This window comes from Bactrocera tryoni, chromosome 2 (genome assembly GCF_016617805.1).
Source record: "Bactrocera tryoni isolate S06 chromosome 2, CSIRO_BtryS06_freeze2, whole genome shotgun sequence".
NCBI lineage: Eukaryota > Metazoa > Arthropoda > Insecta > Diptera > Tephritidae > Bactrocera > Bactrocera tryoni.
Window position 1 is genome coordinate 45,074,101 of NC_052500.1, and position 22,617 is coordinate 45,096,717.

General features: G+C 34.3%; 1 protein-coding gene across 5 annotated transcripts in view; it reads left to right on the forward strand.

Annotated features, from left to right (window-relative positions):
* The window catches only part of LOC120767388, a 62,950-nt gene that overhangs the window by 18,950 nt on the left and 21,383 nt on the right, over positions 1 to 22,617 (forward strand). For 3 of the 5 annotated variants that reach the window (XM_040093396.1, XM_040093398.1, XM_040093399.1), the window contains exons 3-9: positions 4,157 to 4,409; positions 4,546 to 4,916; positions 4,976 to 5,268; positions 18,873 to 19,028; positions 19,722 to 19,787; positions 21,634 to 21,769; positions 21,823 to 21,953. In XM_040093396.1, the coding sequence (XP_039949330.1) occupies positions 4,157 to 4,409; positions 4,546 to 4,916; positions 4,976 to 5,268; positions 18,873 to 19,028; positions 19,722 to 19,787; positions 21,634 to 21,769; positions 21,823 to 21,953 (1,406 nt within the window). The remainder of the gene's footprint in view (positions 1 to 4,156; positions 4,410 to 4,545; positions 4,917 to 4,975; positions 5,269 to 18,872; positions 19,029 to 19,721; positions 19,788 to 21,633; positions 21,770 to 21,822; positions 21,954 to 22,617) is intronic. The other 2 variants (XM_040093397.1, XM_040093400.1) reach the window with 1 other exon arrangement.

Consider the following 22,617-nt stretch of genomic DNA (forward strand, 5'->3'; position numbering starts at 1 on the left):
AACCATTCGGCTTATTTTTCAAAAATCCAAATCTATTCCATAAAGGCACAAGTTATATGCGATTAACAGTTAAGGATTCGGCATGTAGTAGTGGTAGTGTACATGATGCTCGCATGTTTCATACTAGTGCTCTCTCCACTCAGGAAGGTTCACTTTTTTCTTATTCTCAATGGCTAGCAGGAGATTCTGCTTATCCATTGCTGACCACTCTTATCACGCCATTACGATCAAATTCACAACAAATGGACTACATAAAGCGTAAAGCTTTCAACTTGCGTCATTGCACATATCGCGTGAGGATTAAACCTTGCTTTGGGATTCTAAAAGAACGCTTTGGCAGCCTCAAAGAATTAAGAATACGTATTCAGGACGAAAAAAGTCATATTCTATGTTCCAACTGGTTTATTGTTTGCTGTATATTGCATAACATCTTACGAGCTACTTCTAACGATATTGAATACGTAGACAGTATAGTTGTCGATAGCGAATTTTCTTCACATGAAAATGGCCGACGAATAACTGAGGCAGAAGCCAAGCGCAAATCTTTGTACACAATAATGTTTGGTGATCAATAAAACGTTAATTAGCAATATAGTTGTATGTATGTATGTTACACATAGTGGTATTAGGTATACCAACTCTATTTTTAATATAACTATTTATTTAAGTTCATACTTACGAAATAATCTAACTCCATAAATAATTACAAATAAATACAAATGTAATTTAGTACATTTAATTGCTTTTATTTTATAATTTTTTTTCAATTTCGTACATAGCCACTCTTTCTTTCACTTCTAATTCTAACACCTTGCACTTTTCATCAGTTTATATTTTTTTTAATTCTATATCTAATTTTTTAGACTTTATATCTAATTTTCTTTCCTGAATTTACTTTTCTTCTTCGAATTCATACTTGTCAAATTCCTTCTTCGCTTCTATAGTAATTTTTTCAGCTTGGATAGCCGCCAATTTTCCAACGGATGATTTCGGAGGCCGAATTGACCGTTGATGTGTTGATACCGGTGTGGAAATTGGTACACATTCCTCTTCCAAGAATTCTACTTCGAATTCTTGCGCAGGACTAACTGGGCATAACTGAGGCGAAGGAAGGTTACTTTCAACTAGTAACGGCTGCATGGCCGGCAACCGCTTTATATAATTCCCTCAGCTGGTCGTTATATGGACACATTTTAACAATTTTTGCTGAAATTAGTAAAAAAATGTTTTATTTACAATAAATTTAAAATATCTATATAATACTAACCTTCGATGGATCTGCCGTCAGCTTCATCTTGTAGTCCTGCACACATTATTGGCTTTACGGTATTGCTCCTTCAAATGTCGGACCTTCCACCGCTCCAGATCCCATGAAACATCCAACTGCGATGTTTGTAAAAATCGTTTATAAAACAATTGCGCAGTTGGAACCTGAAATAATAGAAAACCGAATTTGATTAAAAATTAAAAAAAAACGTATAGACTTACTTCAAATTCCGCCTCATCCATTAAAAACTCTATAATGGAGTGCACCTCATTCTCCTTCCACTTCTTGTTTGGCTGCTGCCTTTTCCTCTTCGCTGGGGGCGCAACTTCAATATTCATTCTTATGGAAAACTGTAAAAATTCTTTAGAATTTAAATTAAAAATTATAACATCTATTTAAAACTTACCTTCCTCAACAATTTAACGACGTAATATGTCTTTATGTAAACAGCTAAAACAGGGTTGCAATTATAGTTTTGCGTGTCATTGCACGAAAATAAACATGGGTTTCGGTCTGACATGCATATTTTACAGCCCTTGCAAATATTTTTCAGCGTGTGTTTGTTGTTGTGCCGTTGCATTAGGTGGAAAAATCTGCAATTCGTGCACCGTGCAAGGGTTTTGCAAGAGCAAGAGAATATCCCTAATAAGTTTTTTTGTAAATTTAAATATATTTAGAATCTTTTTAATTATAAAAAAATAATAACTAAATTTTATGAAAACACAATATATACAGCTACATACAAAAAATTAAATTAAATTTAATTTTATACAATAATTAAATCGACAAGGAGTTCTTGCGAGTGGTATCTTTTCAATTTTCTACGCTGTAAACTACATATTGTCCAGCAAATATACATACATATGTATTTTCATGATGCTCCAATCGGAGGAGTGGAGTCTGCTAAATTCTTCGATTGTTTTCTTTAGGAGCCAATCTTAGCTAAGTTCTTTTTATTTGTACGTGATCTTTCCAAGTGCGCCTCTTATGACGTTATCCACAAAAATTGGTGCCAGTTTTGGTTCTGTACGGACAGGGACATCAGTGGACGTTTCCATATAATTAACATTGCTTGGTGGAAAACTTTCAGTTAGCAATACGTAGCGATTTGAGCTACTAGCCACTTCAAAAGTGGAATTTTTCGAAAAAAGGATATATCCTTTTGCGTTATCCTTTTGCATTTTGTTGGTAACTGCCAGGATACCAGGTCAGAATCTGACATCTGATACTACAAACACTACAACCAATGGACTGTTTATTTAATTTTTTGTGATTGGTTTTCGAAAATTTTATTAGAACAGAAATTATTTTTTTACGAATTTATTTTTTATTTAAATTTCCGCACAAATCATCTATCACAAGTGGAAAATTCTTTTGTACAGTAGATAATAAAATTTCTATTTCTATAAATATATTTAAAAGTTTTAATTAAAGTAAAATATAAGATATACTGAAAAAAGGAATGCAACAAAATATGGAATTAATAAATGAATTATAAAAATCAATTCTTGGATATTTGAGAATTCACAAATGCCTAAATAAAAATGAAATTTTACAAATAATATATTTTTATGTGAAACCTTTTTAACATACGTATATAATATTTGAAAACGCCTCTATTTCATAAAAATGTATATTTTTAACATAAAACTTAAAAGCATGCAACACTTTTGGTTTATGGCAAGATATAAAGCTATATACATACATAAAAAATGTAGGTGTATTCGTGAATGATCCTGTAAACACAAAGGAGGCGACAGACTTCAAGCGACATCCGTCAAATATTAAAATACACACGTTCTTATGGACACAGTTATTTAGACAGCTGCACGACTACACGACAGAAGGCTCTCAGTTGTCGCTCTCGATAAATTAAAAATATCTTTCATTTTTCTTTCATTTTGCCGACGACAGTAGAGAGGAGTAGTGATGCCACTAATATGTAAAATATAAAATTATTCAAAGCTCTAACAAACCTAACAAAAGCATAAAATATTATTTTCACAATAACAAAAGTTGCTTCACTCAAAATGATATACTATAATTCACCAATTAATGATCCGGCAGTTATAAAATTTATACGCGCCAATAGAAGATTGCTAAACAATGGCAAATCAATTTAGACTTTCAAAAACTCGGAAATATGTAGGAGTCATCGACTATAAGAAAATAATTGGTAAAATTTTACCTGCCCACTTTTGTTTTTGAGCTCATGTGTGTCATGTTTCATCCCCTGTTATAAATCGACGCAGAATTATTACGAATCGTTTGCTTTATTATTGATATTCAAAGAACTCCGCAGTAATTGCGTACTAAGTTTTATCATTTCCCTTGAGACGCTAATGATGTTAACTAACTATTTAATCTCATTTCGCGCTCACTGAATATAGTTTCACGAGTTTTATCGCATATTGCCTTTTGTGGCCTCCCTGACAATGGCATCATTTATGCTAGTTCTATCAAAAAAAATTTATATCGAAGTAAGGAATTTACTTTTTCCATGGTAAACACAAATAACGGATGCAGCGTCACTTTGAGACCAGAAACATGAGAACGATTGGATGAAATGACAGTACTCTAATTAGATTGGTACTCTGGGGCAAGATAGATTTTTTTTTGATTTTGGTGTGATCTTTTCATTAGGCCAGAGTTTTTCTATTTAAAGATTTCCAACTTTCAAATGACTTAAAATATTATATGGTATAATGTTGCCACATTTTGCTATATTATTGTGGGAAACCGAGCAGAAAACTAGAATTAAAAAACTAATAATTACAATTAATTTAAATGAGTTTTATAAAATACATTTACTCCATAAAAAAATCAGTTATTGCATATTTAAAAGGTTTGAAGGAAAATAATTTGTCACCCTCTATGTCCCTCCTTTAGCGTCCCGTCAATTACGTCGAAAAGTTCCATATGCTGGGCATTTAATGACGCCGCGTCGCCTTTGGTTGAATAAAATACCGACACAATGTGATGTTGTCATCGAGTTTCCAGAAGATGCGCCTGACGAGGCTCTTCGTTGGCTTCTCTCACGATTGCGTTCTCAACCACCATCGGGGCTTGGATTGGTTGTACAAGTGAAGGCTCACGAGAGTACACGTCGGAATGCTTTCTACATTAGTGCACCAACGAATGTGTAAGTTGCTATTTAAACTTTTTGTCAAGTTGTTTGAACTTAAACCATTTTGCAGCCTTAGGTCTTGTGGCAATTTATTTTTGTATGAGTTTTGGTTATATTTGGAGCTTTAAAATGTTATTTTCTTTAATTTCAGACTATTTAAAGCCGCCGAAGAAGCACGATTACCGAAACGCTTACGTCCAGACCTAGGTGGTGCCTTACGTGAATTCACAACACGTGAAAGTCATTGTTTTCAGCAACTGCGGACCGAAGATGGAAGCAGTGCACTTTTCACCTCACAAGAACGGCAATGGCTGGTGCTGCAGGTACTGCAAGGCCTCCGTGCCAGCCAGGCGGATATCGAAGCCCTACAGGGCCGCGCAGCCGTAGCCGAAGGGCAAAGCATTGTTGCAGCCTGGCAAGAAACTGGTCTAATTGTGCAGGTTTTTCCGTTACATGAAACCCGCTCTCTGGCGCTGCTACAAAACAGTTGGGTAAAACAGATTTTCGCCCCTCAACCACTTGGTAATTTTTTATATTATATTCGCTTATACCAAACTACTAGCTTATTTATTTATTTGCAGATGATATAGCTGAATATTTTGGTGTGAAAGTAGCACTTTACTTTGCGTGGCTGGGCCATTACACCTGCGCTTTAGGCGTGCCAGCTGTCTTTGGCATGATATTGTATGCAGCTCTCTGGGGAAAAGGACAAACAGCGCAAGATATGGGACACGTTCTATTTTCACTCTTTAACGTAGCGTGGGCTTCATTATATTTAGAGGCGTGGAAGCGGTATTCTGTTGAACTCGCCTTTCGTTGGGGGACCTTATCGACACCCCCTGAACTACTTGAACCGCCTAGACCACTCTATAAGGTATATAGTTCTATACTGTGTTATAAAGCATCCTGAAAGTCTCATAGTGTCCACAGTGAAAGTTCAACATCATCTTTCATTACCCGAGAGGAACAGAGTTATTTGAAGGGCAGCCCTAAGTTCGGATGAAACCGAACATTTTATACTCTTGCAACTAGCAAGAATCAAAGCTCCTTCATATGCTGGCCAAACTTTACATTAAAAAATTTTGCAAAAAAATACTATCCATTATTCCATGAAAGCGTGAAAAAATTTCAATAAATTTTGGTATCATATATGGTATACAGTAAAATCTTTTTTACACGATTTTTTTTTTCACGACAAGAAGATTTGTTTTTTACACGTTATTTTTGATTTAACACAAATTGCTAAAAAGTTTTTTTTATTTTTTACATGATTTTCTGCAGTTTTGGATATCGTTCAAATGGCAACCCTACTTCACGGCTTGTTTACTTTAAGAGAAATACCCTTTTTATTTAACTTATCAATTTTTCTGATGACGCAGTATATAATTTCAATAAAGTTCTTCAAGTTAAAGTTTAAGTTAGTAATTTTTTAAAAATTTGTAAAATCTTCAAATTACATAATCGGAATTGTTAATAACTTTTCCAAAAAAATATGTGTTTGATTGTTATCTTAGGAAATTGCACTAAGCAATTTTATTTTATTTCGTTTTTACAGAGCCCTTATTAATATAATATTCTGCAGAGACAAACAATTTCATTAGAGACGAAAAAAAAATTTTGGACTGTCTAAGAAGTTGCGAAGGTTCAACATCTGTTGGCAGAGCTTTTGGTTTAAATAAAAATGAGTGTTCCATTTGACAATCAGTAATTTCTGGGTCAACACTTAGTTCAAAAATAACTTCTTATAGTCGAAATTCAACTTTGGAGAAGACTGAAAAACATATGGTGTCATGGATTGAATATTTACAGGAAAAAATTATTAAAGCGAAAGCCCTTAAGATATCTCAGAAAAGACACGTTTTTCACTATGTAAAAATTTAAGGAGAATTGTCATCAGCAGATGAAAATGCTGCAAAAAACTATCCGGATGAACTAGCAAAAATAATTCAAGAGGGCAGATATACTCCAGATCAAATGTTTAATGCCAGATCAAATAAAATGCCTAAAATAACAATCATAGCAAAATATCAAAAGACAGCTTAAAAGCCGCCAAAGATCGGGCAACCCTCTTGCTTTGCAGTAACGCATCTGGCGATAAAATGTTGAAGTCATTATTAATCAACAAATTCCTTATGCCAAGAGCTTTAAAAGGTAAGGACATTACACAACTTCCAGTTCATATTATGGCGAATTAAATGGCATGGATTATGGTTACTATATTTACTATATTTGTTCCTGAAGTCCAGAAATATATGACACAAAAAGATTTAGAATTCAAAATACTTTTGCTTGTTGATAATGGACCTAGCTACCCAGTGCTGATACATTCGAATATTCAGTTGCTGTTTTTGCCACCTAATACTCGTACCACTTCACTGATACAAAGCGGTGGTGACTATGTATTACAGTGTCACTTGATCACGGTTTTTTTGCATCAGGGAAACGTTAAGATATATTTTAGATTCAGTGAAAGAAAACAATTTGAATGTTATGAAAGAATGGAAAAAGTTTAGTATTTTGGATTGCATAACACATGTTTCCTTTGCTATCCAACAGTTGCGGCAATCAACCTTAAATGCTTGTTGGAAAAAGATTTTACCAGCTTTCGTGCTAAGTGGAACTTCAGTAGGGCAAATATCAGAAATTTGTTATGAGATTATAAGTCTTTCAAATAATATAGGTGTCGCTGGGTTTGACTACATCCAAACGGCTAACATCGATGAATTAATGCCAGAAGGTTCTATTGATGATGACGACTTAATTGAAATTATGGCTATCAATGAGAATAAAGATGCCGATATCGACGACGACGAAGGTGAAAGTCAGGTTTTAACGGCTAATTTAATTCGAGAGAGCTTGAAATTCGCTGCAAGCGTGTATTACAATTGAAACGAAAACTTAAATCTTGTGTTGGTCGGTATCAAGAAATATCTAAACAACTGGAGAAACAAAAAACCACTTCTTTTAACAGACTTTATGACAAAAAAATCTATAGAGGCCGATTAATAGTCAAGATAATTCTGCATTAGAAAAAACAGTTTGTTAGATATATCTTCTGACGACAGTGTTATTTTTAAGCCAGTCCATAACACTTTTGTACTTATGGATTGAATTTAAACTGTAAACTAAATTTATTTTCTAGTAATAAATATGGATTTTTTTGTTTTATTATTACTTACTGGAGTTTAATATCGGTTATTTAAGAAAATATTTGAATTTTTTTCAATATACACGATTTTTAAGGTTTTGGAACAGATCCCCAAATTTACATATGAATCGTGTATTTTTTTTACACGATTTTGGTTTACACGGTTTTTTTTAGGAACGTACCTGCCGTGTAAAAAAAGATTTTATTGTATATTAAAGGTCATACACTTAGCAGGTGTGGAAAACGTCAAGCAGAGGATGGAATTCATTACATTAGGGATATGAGGTTTAGACCAAGGTATAGAAAAATCCCATCCTTGTTCAGCTCTAAGCCACGAATTTTTTAAGAAAACTTGTCCATTTATTTAGTTTCATTAAAATATCACACATTGTGACCAACCCGAACGGTTTAAATATACATATGTAGGTGGAATGGCGGAAATCAATTTATGGGTATTGATTTAATTTTGATTCGGTTTCGGTTTTTGTTCTCGAGTATGAGAACATATTTTGAAGCTATTTATGTATAAATAATACTCATTGACTGACATATTCGGCATAAAATATTTATTAAGGCACTGCACATGCAATCACCAATCTATACGGAATAAAGTCAGCTGTATTTTCAAAAATCCTGATACTTATTAATTATATGAGCGGTAGGTCAAGTTTTCGCTCGCCAATTTTTATCCAATTTAGGTGCCTAGATCATGCGCAAGAGCCACTCAGAAAAACTCGCTTTCTTCTTCTTACTCATACGGTCTCGAAAAGGCCGGTTGGTCTCTTGACAGATCAGAAGCTACTGGCATTATGCGCGAGCCGGATGGGCGTAAGTAATAACGATGCATGCAGAAAGTGCAGAGAAGTTGATATTAGAAGCACAATTTAAAACTCGTCTTAAGTATCAAGAAGCTTCGGAGTTAAAGAGACTAGACGAAGGACCAAACGTAGATATCAAGACGGCCTTAAAGCTCGCTAAGAGCGTTGACGCCTTGTATGACGAATACTTCACTTCAAACTAAACTGAACCTCCATCTGGCATTGCTAAGGCCCTGAATGATAAGATAGCCAGCCAGTATAACCTAACCTAACCTATCAATTATAGGCACTGCTATGAGTAAAGCAGTCTCTCTCATTTTCATAAATCTCATACATTGACCAATATTTTCGATATTTTCGATATAAATTTAGGTAGGTATGTGGTATTCGGTACTCACTCATTTTCGTACTGTAAAATAGAATGTCAAATACCGAATTTAGTTGAAATCGGTAGAGTTGGTCCCGAGATATGTGATTTTACCTAAAATTGGGCGATGCCGATCATTGTTAAAATTTGTACGCCTCCATACCATCTCGAGAGTATAGTTATTGATTTATCGAGCTATCGTTATGGGAGTGGGCGGGGTTATCATCCGATTTCATCCATTACAGTGTAGGCTGGCGTACTCATGAAATTTGCTCTGACAAAACTTGTTGTTTTACATTAATCCTTTTAAGGACTGGGCTACATCAACTTTTTTTTAAATGTTAGTCCACAGGTGCCACTAACTAATCACAGATCCCATGTTCGAAATTATTGTTGCATATCTTAATTTAGTATGTTTTCGCTTAAAGACGTTTATTGGGTGTGGCAATGGTACGTTTACGCTCATCTACTAATCCATCTTCTCTTTTTTTGCCAAGGAACCCGTGATTACTCGTTGATACAAAAAACTGATTAATAATAATTCGCTGAGTATTTATTATCAAAATGTTAGAGGTCTTAATACAAAACTAACTGAATTGTATTTACATAGCATTAATTGTAATTTTAAAATTATCGCTTTCCCAGAAACTTGATAATGATATATTCAATAGCGAATTTGAAATATTTGGATATAATCGCCTGAGCAGAATGCATCTGAAGAAGTCGATGTATGTACCTCAAGCAGACTTCATTGAATTTAAGTGCATTCGAATTTGCGTTAATGGTGGTAATATTTATTTTACTTTACTTTACTTGTTTTGGGAGATTTCAATTTACCATTTGCATCATTGAAATCTATTGATGAGTCCATCATTCCTGTTAGTACTCGCTTATGTTTAAATGAGTTCTTATACTTGTTGGGTCTTAACCAAATTAATTTAGATACGAACAAGTTTGGCAAGATTTTAGATCTGATTTACATTGATAACACTTCAATATTCTCTGTTGTCCGATGTAATAATTTGGTTCTGCTAGAGAACTTTTATCATCTTCCTTTGGAAATTAATATCGAAATCGTATCCAACTTCTTCTTCTTTACTGGCGTTATAGCCGAGTTAACAACAGCACGCCAGTCGTTTCTTCTTTTAGCTTTTAGCTTCGTAGCCGCTGTCTTTTAATTCGCTGAACTATGTCAATGGCGTCGTATATCTCACACAGCTCATCGTTCCATCGAATACGATATTCGCCGTGGCCAACGCGCAAAGGGCCATAAATCTTTCGCAGAACTTTTCACTCGAAAACTCACAACGTCGACTCATCGGTTGCTGTCATCGCCCAAGCCTCTGCACCATATAGCAGGACGGGAATTATGAGCGACTTATAGAGTTTAGCTTTTGTTCGTCGACAGAGGACTTGACTTCTCAATTGCAAGAGTTATCCTGCGTTGGATTTCGAGGCTGACGTTGTTGTTGGTATTGATGCTGGTTCCTAAATAGACGATATTATCTACAACTTCGAAGTTATGACTGCCTATTCGCGAGTGCGACGACTGTTTGTTTGATGACAGGAGATATTTCTTCTTGCCCTCGTTCACCAGCAGACCCATTTGCTTCGCTGCCTTATCCATTCTGAAGAAAGCAGAACTGAATATGCCAGGAGCTGTACACTTTTATAGAAGATTGTATCTTCTCGATTTAGTTCTGCTGCTCGAATTATTTTTTCCAGAAGAAGGTTAAAGAAGTCATACGAAAGAAAGTCACTTTGTCTGAAACCTCGGTATCGAACGGCTCGGAGAGGTCATTCCCGATCCTGATGGAGATTTCGGTGTTGCTCAACGTCAATTTACACAGCCATATTAGGTTTGCGGGTATACCAAATTCAGAAATCAAAGGCATACAGGCAGCTCATTTTCGTGCCGTCAAAGGCAGCTTTGAAATCGACGAAGAGGTGGTGCGTGTCGATTCTCTTTTCACAGGTCTTTTCCAAGATTTGGCGCATGGTGAATATCTGGTCGGTTGTTAATTTTCCTGCTCTAAAGCCACACTGATAAGGGCCACTCAGTTTGTTGACGGTGGGCTTTAATCTTTCCCACAATACGCTCGATAGAACCTTATACGCGATATTGAGGAGGCTTATTTGACGGTAATTGGCCTAGATTGTAGGGTCCCTCTTTTTGTATATTTTACAAAGAAGCTGATGTATGCTCCTTATCAGTTTTTCGCTGACGTGTTTGAATAGCTCGGCTGGAAATCCATCGGTCCCCGCCGCTTTGTTGTTCTTCAGACGGGCAATCGCTATTCGAACTTCTTCATGGTCGGGCAATGGAACGTCTGTTCCATCGTCATCGATTGGGGAATCGGGTTCGCCTTCTCCTGGAGTTATGTTTTCACTGCCATTCAGCAAGCTGGAGAAGAGTTCCCTCTATAATTTTAGTATGCTCTGGGCATCGGTTACTAGATCACCTCCTTGGGTTCGCCGCATTTTTTGGGCCAGCTTGTCAAGCTCGTGTCAACTTATTTCAAAATAATACACAACACCTTTGTTCTCGGTTCAACTTTGCGAAAGCTAATTTTAAGATGATTAATTACGAACTTTCTAAAGTAACTTGGCCAGATTACAGTGGCAATATTGAATTCGAGTTTCGATTAAACTATTGTGAACTTCGGCAATCTGTCACACATCTTTTTGTTTTGATTTTGCGGCATCCAAAATCTAAAAAATTTAAATTTTGACTTTAAACTTTGTTAATAAAACTTAATAGTATACATAAAAATTAATATTGTATATTTGCGACAACGTATTTGGGAGGAGGGAAACAAGTCCTGCCTGATTTACCAACGGAATTTAAGAGATAAGACCAGTCCTCTTGAATTACCCAACACAATGTAAGTTTATTTATTTATTAATTTATTATTGGAACTATTACAAGATGGCTTACCATTGCCGGGAAGAATTTAGTATACCGTCCCAGGATTTCAAGGATAAAAAGGATATGGTCGGATAGAGGAGATTATTCTGATCAAGGATATATATAAGTAGTTATAGCCGCGGGAAGCTTATAGTTTTCGAAATATTCGCGTTTAAAGTTGAAAATTTGCAATATTTTAATTACATATTTTCTATATATAAAATTAATTTCGCACTTATATTTTTCACTTTTATATCCACTAACACTTTACTAATTCATTTGTACACATTTATTTTATATAATATAGTGCAAAAATAGCTTTTAATATACATTTAAATTATTGTTGAATTATGATTATTTAAGAATAGCAAATGAATTACAAACTGACAAATAATCAGTGTTACCTTATCGACATCATTTGTAATAAAGTGAACAGTTTATACCCCAACAACCTATAAAAAAAATAACCCTGGGCGGTCCAACACCGGGGTGTATCAAATTTTTTTCAGGCCGCTTACGTTTTTTATATATTTTTTATTGTTTATCAACGATTATGTTTTCTGTATTTAGGATATAATATTTCTTTATATTTTTTTTTGTTTTAGTTTGTAAAATATTTTAGTGTGGTAACACTGATTATTTGTCAGTTTGTAATTCATTTGCTATTCTTAAATAATCATAATTCAACCATAATTTAAATGTATATTAAAAGCTATTTTTGCACTATATTATATAAAATAAATGTGTACAAATGAATTAGTGATGTGGTAGTGTATATAAAATTGAAAAATATAAGTTCGAAATTAATTTTATATATAGAAAATATGTAATTAAAATATTGCAAATTTTCAAATTTAAATGCGAATATCTCGAAAACTATAAGCTTCCTGCGGCTATAATCATATATATTCGTGATCTGGAGGGTCTCCTCTATCCGACCATACCCATTTTATTCCCGAAATCCTGGGACGGTATACTAAAGCCGACCCCCATTGCCTTGACTAGAAAACGATTTGCAGTAGATACAATTGTAAAACTAACACCTGCACGCGCGCGTAATGTTGTGGAGAGAACAAATGGTGTTCTAAAAAATCGGTGTAGATCAGAGATGGGCAAATGAAATGTATGGATGTATTGGTAACCGCGAGCGTAAAGTGGCTACCATGGGACAAAGAACATTTGCAGTCAGTTGATTAACAAACAACAGCGAAGCAACATTGCGCGCCGCTTGATTGTTTTATGATACTATTTATGCGCGTACCTCTATGTGTTTGTTCAAAATGAATGACAGATATTGCTTTATGATTTCCGATGCCTTTGGTAATATGCAATGTCTATTGTGTAATATGTGGGTAAAGGGGACCCGGGGATATAATTTTAGGAGGCACTATAATACCTTCCATAAATACCTTGAGAAATATGAGGGTATTGAGAGAGATAATATGTTTTTTGAAAAAAAATACCCTTCTGCAGAAGTATAAGGATTGGGGTTTCCAAGTTGAAAACGATTTATTCAAAAAAGTCACTCATTTTCAAACTATTTTATTTTTATTGCTTTCTGAGATCAAAGACGAAGATTATTCAAGTTTTCCAAAAGCCTGCTCCCTCATGAACAGTACTGATGGGTTTTAATTTACCCCACCAAAGGTATCTGAAATTATAACATTTTATTTATGTTATACATTTCAAATGGGGCAAAAATATACTAGGGCATAAAAAAACATCAACATACCGACTACCTATGTTACCTCGTTGCTGTCTGCAGCGCAACTGGCAGGAAAATCAATTCATCATCCCACAGTGCAAAACTGGTTTTTTCGCTCTCAATAGCGACTGAAATAAGAGCGTAAGAATACGTGTCCTGAGAGTAACTGCTCATGTGAGTCAAAATGCCCATGTATGGTATAGATTATCAATGCGAAGACACAAATTTTATTACAAATGAACCTTCCCAGGCAGAAATTTTTGAAGCTGCTTTATTAATTTAAATATAAATCGTTTTCGTTGTACTTTTAAAATCAATAGTTTCGTTCAATAAATTGTTCTTTCTTTAAAATAAATATACTTAATCTTATCCACAAGTTTTATTAACATTTTGATTTCAATACAATTTAAATAAAATGCGTTAAAACAAAGTAAATATAATTATTTTAATTACAGAAAAAGAAAAAAACACAACGAAAAGGTGTACTATATAAAACAACATTACTAGTTAATGCATAAGCTTTTTTTTGCAGCCAATATTTTTAGTTTTTATACTCTCGCAACAAAGTTGCTAAGGAGAGTATTATAGTTTTGTTCACATAACGGTTGTTTGTAAGTCCTAAAACTAAAGAGTCTGATATAGGGTTATATATACCAAAGTGATCAGGGTGACGAGTAGAGTTGAAATCCGGATGTCTGTCTGTCCGTCCGTCCGTCAGTGCAAGCTGTAACTTGATTAAAAATTGAGATATCATGATGAAACATGAATCATGGTACACGTATTTATTGGCTCCATAAGAAGGTTAAGTTCGAATATGGGCAAAATCGGCCCACTGCCACGCCCACAAAATGGCGAAAACCGAAAACCTATAAAGTGTCATAACCAAGCCATAAATAAAGATATTAAAGTGAAATTTGGCACAAAGGATCACATTAGGGGGGCATATTTGGACGTAATTTTTTTGGAAAAGTGGGCGTGGCCCCGCCCCCTACTAAGTTTTTTGTACATATCTCAGAAACTATTATAGCTATGTCAACCAAACTCTACAGAGTTGTTTCCTTCAGGCATTTCCATATACAGTTCAAAAATCAAAGAAATCGGATGATAACTACGCCCTCCTCTCATACAAAAGTTATGTTGAAAATCACTAAAAGTGCGTTAACCGACTAACAAAAAACGTCAGAAACACTAAATTTTACGGAAGAAATGGCAGAAGGAAGCTGCACCCAGGCTTTTTTTAAAAATTGAAAATGGGCGTGGCGTCGCCCACTTATGGACCAAAAACCATATCTCATTAACTACTAGACCGATTTCAATGAAATTCGGTATATAATATTTTCTTAACACCCTGATGACATGTACGAAATATGGGTGAAATCGGTTCACAACCACGCCTTCTTCCAATATAACGCTATTTTGAATTCCATCTGACGCCTTCTCTGTGTAATATATATGTACATTAGGAACCAATGATGATAGCGGATCTCGATTATCACATTATCATGCGAGAGTATAAAATGTTCGGTGACACCCGAACTTAGCCCTTCCTTACTTCTTGAACTTCGACTTGTACCTTTATAAGTTCTAGTTTATTTTCTACTTACTGTCTGAGGCATTCAAGCTATACATTGTGAAGTTTTGTGTCTGTTAGTAAATTATTTTGATTTTTTTGAAAATTTGTAAAGCCTTCTTTTAATTTCCTAATTCTTTCTCTATTCCTTTGTAGTGTTCTGTAGTAAGTTAGCACATATTTCTTTTTGTATTTGCAGTTACATACTCAGTGGGGAACAGAGTGGGGAACGCGTGTACGTTTTTCTCAGAAGGAACAGTTTTGAAGATATCTAGTTCCAATTTGTTTTAACGTTATTCACTTTTGCGATATGGAAGTTTTTATTTTGAAATCTTCGTATTTTTTTCTACGAAAAACTGTCAAAAAAAGTAATAATAAAATTCGATACTGTTTGTTCAAACCGTTCAAATTGCGGCTGCAATCGTGGACATCGTACAGGGCCTTTTTTTACGTGTTATTTCAAAAATTTATTTAACTAGTTTACAAGGTGCGTTCCAAAGTAAACAGGCCTTTCTGAATCTAGCGTACTCTGGTGGATCCATCTATATGCCGACTGATGCGTTAGAATCTGCTATCTTTATCGATTGACCAGTGAGAATTTCATGATATTTCATATATTGGCAGTGAAATTATTGCGTTTAAAGTGTCAGTATGTTTGCGTTATCGGTGCGAAAATGAGCTTCGAACAAAGAGCCAACATTCAATTTTGTTTTAAAATTGGTAAAACTTTTACCGAAACGTTTTGTTTTCTTGTGACATTAAAACATATATTTTCGTAAAAAGTACAAAATTCAGCCACACTTACAGAATTATTTCCTAATATCTAATAGATACTTATAATTTTCTTGAATATTTGGCTTCCGGTAGGTCCCTTTTAAGTCTCCAACAATAGTCTGCTAGCATTCCTGGACTCAATTTCCCTTGATAACGCTTCTCTATTAAGGAAATGTCTTCATGGAACCTCTCACCTTGTTCGTCACTCATAGCACCCAAATTTGCCGTAAAGAAATCCAGATGAGAGTCCAGCATATATATTTTCCAGGACATGTTACACCCCAAAGCTTTAAATGATATCATAAGTCACTGATTTTTCGGAGCGTCCCACTGAGACGATCCCTTAAGAAAATTGTAAATAAAATATGGGATACGGGATACACTTAAAATACAGAAATTCAAAATGCCGACACATCAAAATACCGACAAATCAAAATGCCGGCATGTGAAGAATATTATATTTTTTGGATTCTGTGTATAACGTAATGCCGACAATCAAAATCTCGAAATTTAGAATCCCGACAGTCAAAATACCGACAAATCAGAACACCGAAAAATCAAAATACCGACATGTGAAAAATATTTTATCTTGTCTGCCCTTATTTCTATCGAAGCACAGAAAGAGAATTCTTCTGACTAAGGTCCTGAGCGTGTTCGTGGCCGGAGGCTGAAGGCCACCTTTTCTTGATTTGTCGGTGTTTGATTTGTCGGTATTTTGATTTGTCGATGTTTTGATTTGTTGTGTATTCTCTGCCATTCAGCAGGCTGGAGAAGTGTTCCCTCCATAATTTAAGTATGCTCTGGGCATCGGTCACTAGATCACCTTTGGGGGTTCTACAAGAGTATGCTCCGGTCTTGAAACCTTCTGTAAGCCGCCGCATTTTTTCGTAGAATTTTCGAGAATTACCCCTGTCGGCCAGCTTATCAAGCTCTTCATACTCACGCATTTCGGCCTCTTTCTTTTTCTGTATGCAAATGCGTCTCGCTTCCCTCTTCAATTCTCGGTATCTATCCCATCCCGCACGTGTTGTGGTCGATCGTAACGTTGCGAGGTAGGCAGCCTGTTTTCTCTCCGCTGCGGCGCGGCACTCCTCGTCGTACCAGTTGTTCTTTTGCACTTTCCGAAAACCAAGGGTTTCGGATGCAGCTGTACGTAAGGAGTTTGAAATGCCGTCAATATAATTCGACGAAACCGTTAATTCAATGCAATCATATTTGGTATCTTGCAACCTCATACTATAGGTCACTGATAGGCAGCCCATTTCCCGCAGAGAACTCTCTGAGTGCGCTATGAGTGATTCACCCGTACTTAAAACCGTTATTTTGTTAACGCACAAAGCAGTTATATTTAGTTAAAGAAGTTATTGCAGTGTGACAGCGCGCTAAAATTATCGATTTTTTTATAACGTTTTGTAGTTTGGCCAGATCAGACAAAATTCTCATTTTTTGAGTATTTAAATAAAAACACCCAGTACTTAAATATTACGATTAAAAATCATTTTATATTAACCTTGACTAAATATATTGACTGACTATTTAAATCTTTTTGTGTGATTTTATAGTATATTAAAACAACCGCTTTTTGAACTTCCAATAATAATTACAGTGTACTGAACTTCTTAACTGTCACTTAATAAATGTCTTATTTAGTTATTGACAAATTTAAGTGTACAAAAGTCGACGAATAATTAAATAAGAGTTTAGACATAAATGTCTCATCTACTTTATTATGACAAAAAAAATCCTTTTTTGCGAAGTTATTTCTTAAATATGAATTGTGTAAATTTATTTGGATGCAATGTGATTCCTAATGAAAATCTTTCAACGTTGGAATGTATGAACCCTCCTTCTATAATACTTTTGTTATGTTCCAAACGTGGAAAGTAGATTATTACAGTATTCACCGCAGAGTTTTAACATTAGCTTTTATACATACTTATATTGAGTAGGCTCAACAGAATTCGATCAGCGATTAATCTGTAACAATACCAGTTCTTAGTTTCATTAACTGTCGATTTTCTATTGGTAGTAGTTTGTGTAAAGCCCTTAAACATTTTTTTGGAATGCTTAAATCTCTTGCTTTTTGTATAACTCGATTTAAGTTTGAGATCAATAAGTCGACTTGATACGAGGTAGAATTCAGTTCGACGCTTAGTAAATTTTTAGAGAAATATATTGAGTATTTTGTCTAGTTTGCATTTTTGTAGTATACCTTAAAAAATTTGCGTTGAATATAACCGATACAAGTAAATGATCAGAATTGAGCACAGGTTATAGAAAAATGCCGAGCGTTGAACTTTGTTGTCCTTTGCTAGAAGGAACATGGTTGTAATCACAACGAAAACAATATGAAAATTGTATGAAACCATTTCTTCGAGTAATGTCAGCGGAGAACTGTTGCCTCTTGTTGTTGGTTCTACCTGCATGACCCCCAAGAAAGCAACAAAAAAATATTAGAGTACTCGTTAGATGAATTTGTAATTTGAATACCGATGTTTTAAATAAGCGTAGTGTTAGATGGAGGAACGAAATGGTGTCGAATTTTTTTCTTAATTAAAACTGTTACGCCTCCACCCCTTGAATTATCATAATCATTACGATAACAACACTAAATATCGTTCAATCTGTAAAATATGTTATTGAAATTCGATGAAATGTTTCTTTAATAACACAGCTCTACAATCAATACAATACTTCCTTTGGTCCCCTTATACCTATTTGAACTTCCAATTTATTGCATATCACTTTGCCAAAGTGGGAGTTATTTTATTGAAATTGAGAGAGCGTATTTTTTAATAACTGCATTTTTTGTGCCTAAAATGGATAGAACGAAACGAAAACTTGCCTTGGTCCCCACATAACTGATATTCAGGACTTTGAAACGTTCGGCTTAATTTATTGTATATACATATATGTTTATAAACTCCTTGAAAATAAGCTCTCAAGTATACCTGTCTAAAATGGATGCTATCGGCCCCTTCGGTTATGTTCGTATCATTTGGGAATGATTTTTGTATAATTTTCGCTGACGGGAAGTAGAATATAGTAATAAAGCTAAGTTTATGTGATAAAAAATTTGGGAATGTTGGTTTACTCCTGGCATAGGGATTTTCCGATTAAATTCATAGAGTTTATACTTGTGAAAGACCAGTGCATATATACGTACATACGATTTTTTCTCATTTCAGGGTATTTTAGTAGAAAATAATGTAACTGGTCGACTTGAACCAAGAGAAGCACCAGCGTGGAAGCGTCGCGTTTTTCGATATCTAGTCAGTTTTCCAGTGATCGGAATGTGCCTCGCGCTTGTTTTTGTTGTAATGTTTCTGATGCTACGATTCCAGGTGAGTTACCTATGTAGATATTCAAGCAAAATAATCGAAATGAGGAGAATAGATGTCAGCAATAGATAATTTAGAGCAATGCCATAAAATATTAATCAGCGTGTGAGAAAGATTTTGATTAGTTTCATTACATATTAGTGACGTATAAGCAAAACTGTAACATCGTTTAATCGCAATCGTCGTAATCAAATTTTTTGAACATTAGCAATTCCTTGACAGCTAGTGCCAAATGTAAGAGCGCGATTTTGCCCCTGCATTGGTCGTCACATATGAAGATACTAGCCATGGCGACACAAAATCAGCTTTACAGCTCTATTTTAATTTACTACTACAACGTTTTAAATAATAAGCTCAGCAGATTTTTTACACTTTAAAGCACGACATTTTTATTAGTTCTGTTGTTTCATTTATTTGAAAAGTCGTTATAAGACCATTTCATACTTAATTTACTTTGGACTCTATTCAGTTATTATAAGCTAAAGCTTACAAAAGCAATTTACAAATTACTCCTTGATTTAGGTAAACCAATTCTCAAACACATTTAGCTTGCTTTGCTTTGTAATTTTTTTAGATTTTTATAGTTTTCTACAAATCTACAATGAGGTTAGGTTTTGCTTACATTTCTTATTTCGGTTTAAGTAAAATTCACTCACTCACTCAACTCATTTCATGCAATACATTTATTTTTTACAGGATTGGCTGGATCATAATAACATACCTGATAGTGGAATTGCTCAATGCATGTATAATTTGCACAAGGTTATTATAAGTTTTTAACTCCTTATTTGTGTATTTTATATTTTGGTATTTATAGTACATTTATGTATATGCGTATACGTACATTTTCATATGTACTTACAAGGACTACCGAGGACAAAAAATAATAAGAATTTTAAATTTAAATTTCGCGCGAAAACCCATTCGTCGAAATATTTTTTTCCCGAAACCGAATAAATCACGTCAAAGATAGTCAAAAATCAAGGTTATGTTGACAGTTTTCTTCGACTATTAAGGTGCACTACGAATTCCTTCCGACTGGGCAAACTGTCACAAGGAGCGTCTATTTGAGTGTTATGCGTCGTTTGCGACGCGAATAGCTAATAAGAATAAGAAACCAGAAATAACGTCCGTCAAATCTTTGTTTTTGGACCACGATAATGCACCGTCGCATACTGTGTTGATTCATTGTGAGTTTTTCACCAATATCATGCTCAAAACAACTGTTTTGAGGAATGGAAAAAAGTTGGCACGAGTGTACTGGAGCCAAGGGGAATTACTTTGGGGAGGTCGACATAGATTTTGAAAAATAAATTAAGAATTTTAAATTTTTGCTCATAGTAGTATATTTATTCGAAAACGGAAGCATCAAATGAACCAACTGTGAACCATTCGTCGAATTTACTATTATGTTATGGGTATGTATAACACATTAGGCGTGATTATGAGATGGAAGATAATCTTATTGACCAAATTCATTTGTTGCCAAGATATGAGATTTCACACACATTTTTTTACGATTTGAATACGATGCTACGGCGATTATCCGATGGGCGAAACCCGCAATACCAATCTAATCACAGTGCCAAGGAACATGTGTAACAAGTTAAAATTTTACTCAAGTAATCGCTTGCAAGGTCAGACAAACGGACACATTGCTTTCAACATCAGGAATGCAATTCGTCTCATCATCTTAATAATTTTGATTGTACCTAACTGTATATCTATCTCGTTTAGTTTTACGTGTAACAAACAACCGTAAGGTGATCTATTATATCCTGCAACATGTAGCGAGAGTATAAAAATTAAGAGTCTGTTACTACCCTGTCATTCTATAAAGCAGTGGTCGGCATGAGAGGATCTGTCACTGTGTTGGTGAGCACAAAAAAAAGTGGCCCAGTGAGAAATTGGAATTAAAATTAAGCACATTTTATAATTAATTAAGAGTATAATGAAAATTAACAAAACGTCTTTTAAGGATATATTCCCTATTATCTTTAAAAGACTTGGAACATTAAAGGCATTGCATGGCACCAAAGCTTTTAGAATCATAAAATATTTCTCGCAGGGCATATTTGGTTTTGCGCTATAGTCTTGCGTGATGTTAATTCGTTGCTGGCTCGACAACAACTGAACGATTGAGCGTAAGCGTACGTGTGAAGTTAGTTTGCAAAATTTTGCTATGAAATGCCGACCACTGCTATAAAGTGATCACAAGTATTTTCCATTAGACCCCCCTTAAGATAAATTGGATATTAATGGCAATAAAAACTTAAAATTTTAATTTTTGATTAAAAGACCTACATCTGTGTTAATTCGCACATAATAAATTCTATGTTTTTTAATAAAATTAAGAAGTAAATTTTACATATGGGATCAAAACTAACGTCGCGTCAATTATTAATTATTATGGGAGACAATTAAATAGATAATGTTATATGTATACATATGTTCGTTTAATTTCACAAAGTATAGACAAAAATTTGGCAATCTATCGCTGATATCTAAATTAATTCTGCAAATAAGAAGAGTATAAATGTTTCTACTTCTTCTTCAATATAAGAATATTTATAAATTATATATTTGTTCATGACATATATTTTTATAGGATTGGTGGGACTCTAAATTGCCGGAAGAAAGCATTCTATGCTGTTTCAGTGTAATACCAAAGGTCTTATTAGCTGGGGCAATAACATTAATGGATGAGGCTTATTATAAATTGGCTGTCTGGCTTAATGATCACGGTTTGTTCAAGTCCTTTTCTGTATCGTATTCAATATAATTTTTATTGTTTTAGAAAACTATCGTCTTCAATCGAAATACGAAAACCATCTTATTGCAAAAGTGGCTCTTTTTCAGTTCGTCAACTCATTTTTGTCCTTATTCTATATTGCTTTCTATCTTCGAGATGAGGATAAGCTGAAGGAGGTAAGTAAGAGTAATCTTTATGAAATATACTTCCATTAAACAAGCAAATAGAAATAAAGAATTTCGCAAACTTAAACTTAAGGAGTTAGAGGTTTACGGGTTTCAAAAATCGATTTTTTTATTGTCTTGTTAAATTCTGCAACACCTCTAAAATATTGTCCTAAATTTTCAAGTTGATCCGAGTAATAGTTTCGGTAGGCAACTTTTTGCAAAAAAAAAAATGTCGCGAAATTTTCACTGAATGAATATTTTTTTATTAATTTCAGAATTTCTTTGTTAATAGTGTATATTTGTAACAACAAAAAATTATGATAAAATATATAATTTTTTATATGAAAAAAGATTGTTGAAAAATACTGTTTTTTACCCGAGGAAACCCAAGTAACCCGTTAAGAAAAATGTGAGAAAAAATTATGCACAGACTTCTCTTCTTTCCTTTCGGATAAACTTTTTAAGAATCATTTGTTGATTTCCTATCTTGATTACTAAGCTTTTGTTTCGAATTCGTATCTAAATAGAACGAATTGAATTAAAAGCCTCAAGTTATCATTGAAATTGAGATATTTATGTCTCATAAGAGGGTTGCTTTTTATATTTGGGATTTAGAGAACTAAATATTTTGTTTTTTTTTAATAATCGAAAATTTCTTTATTGTTTTCAAAAC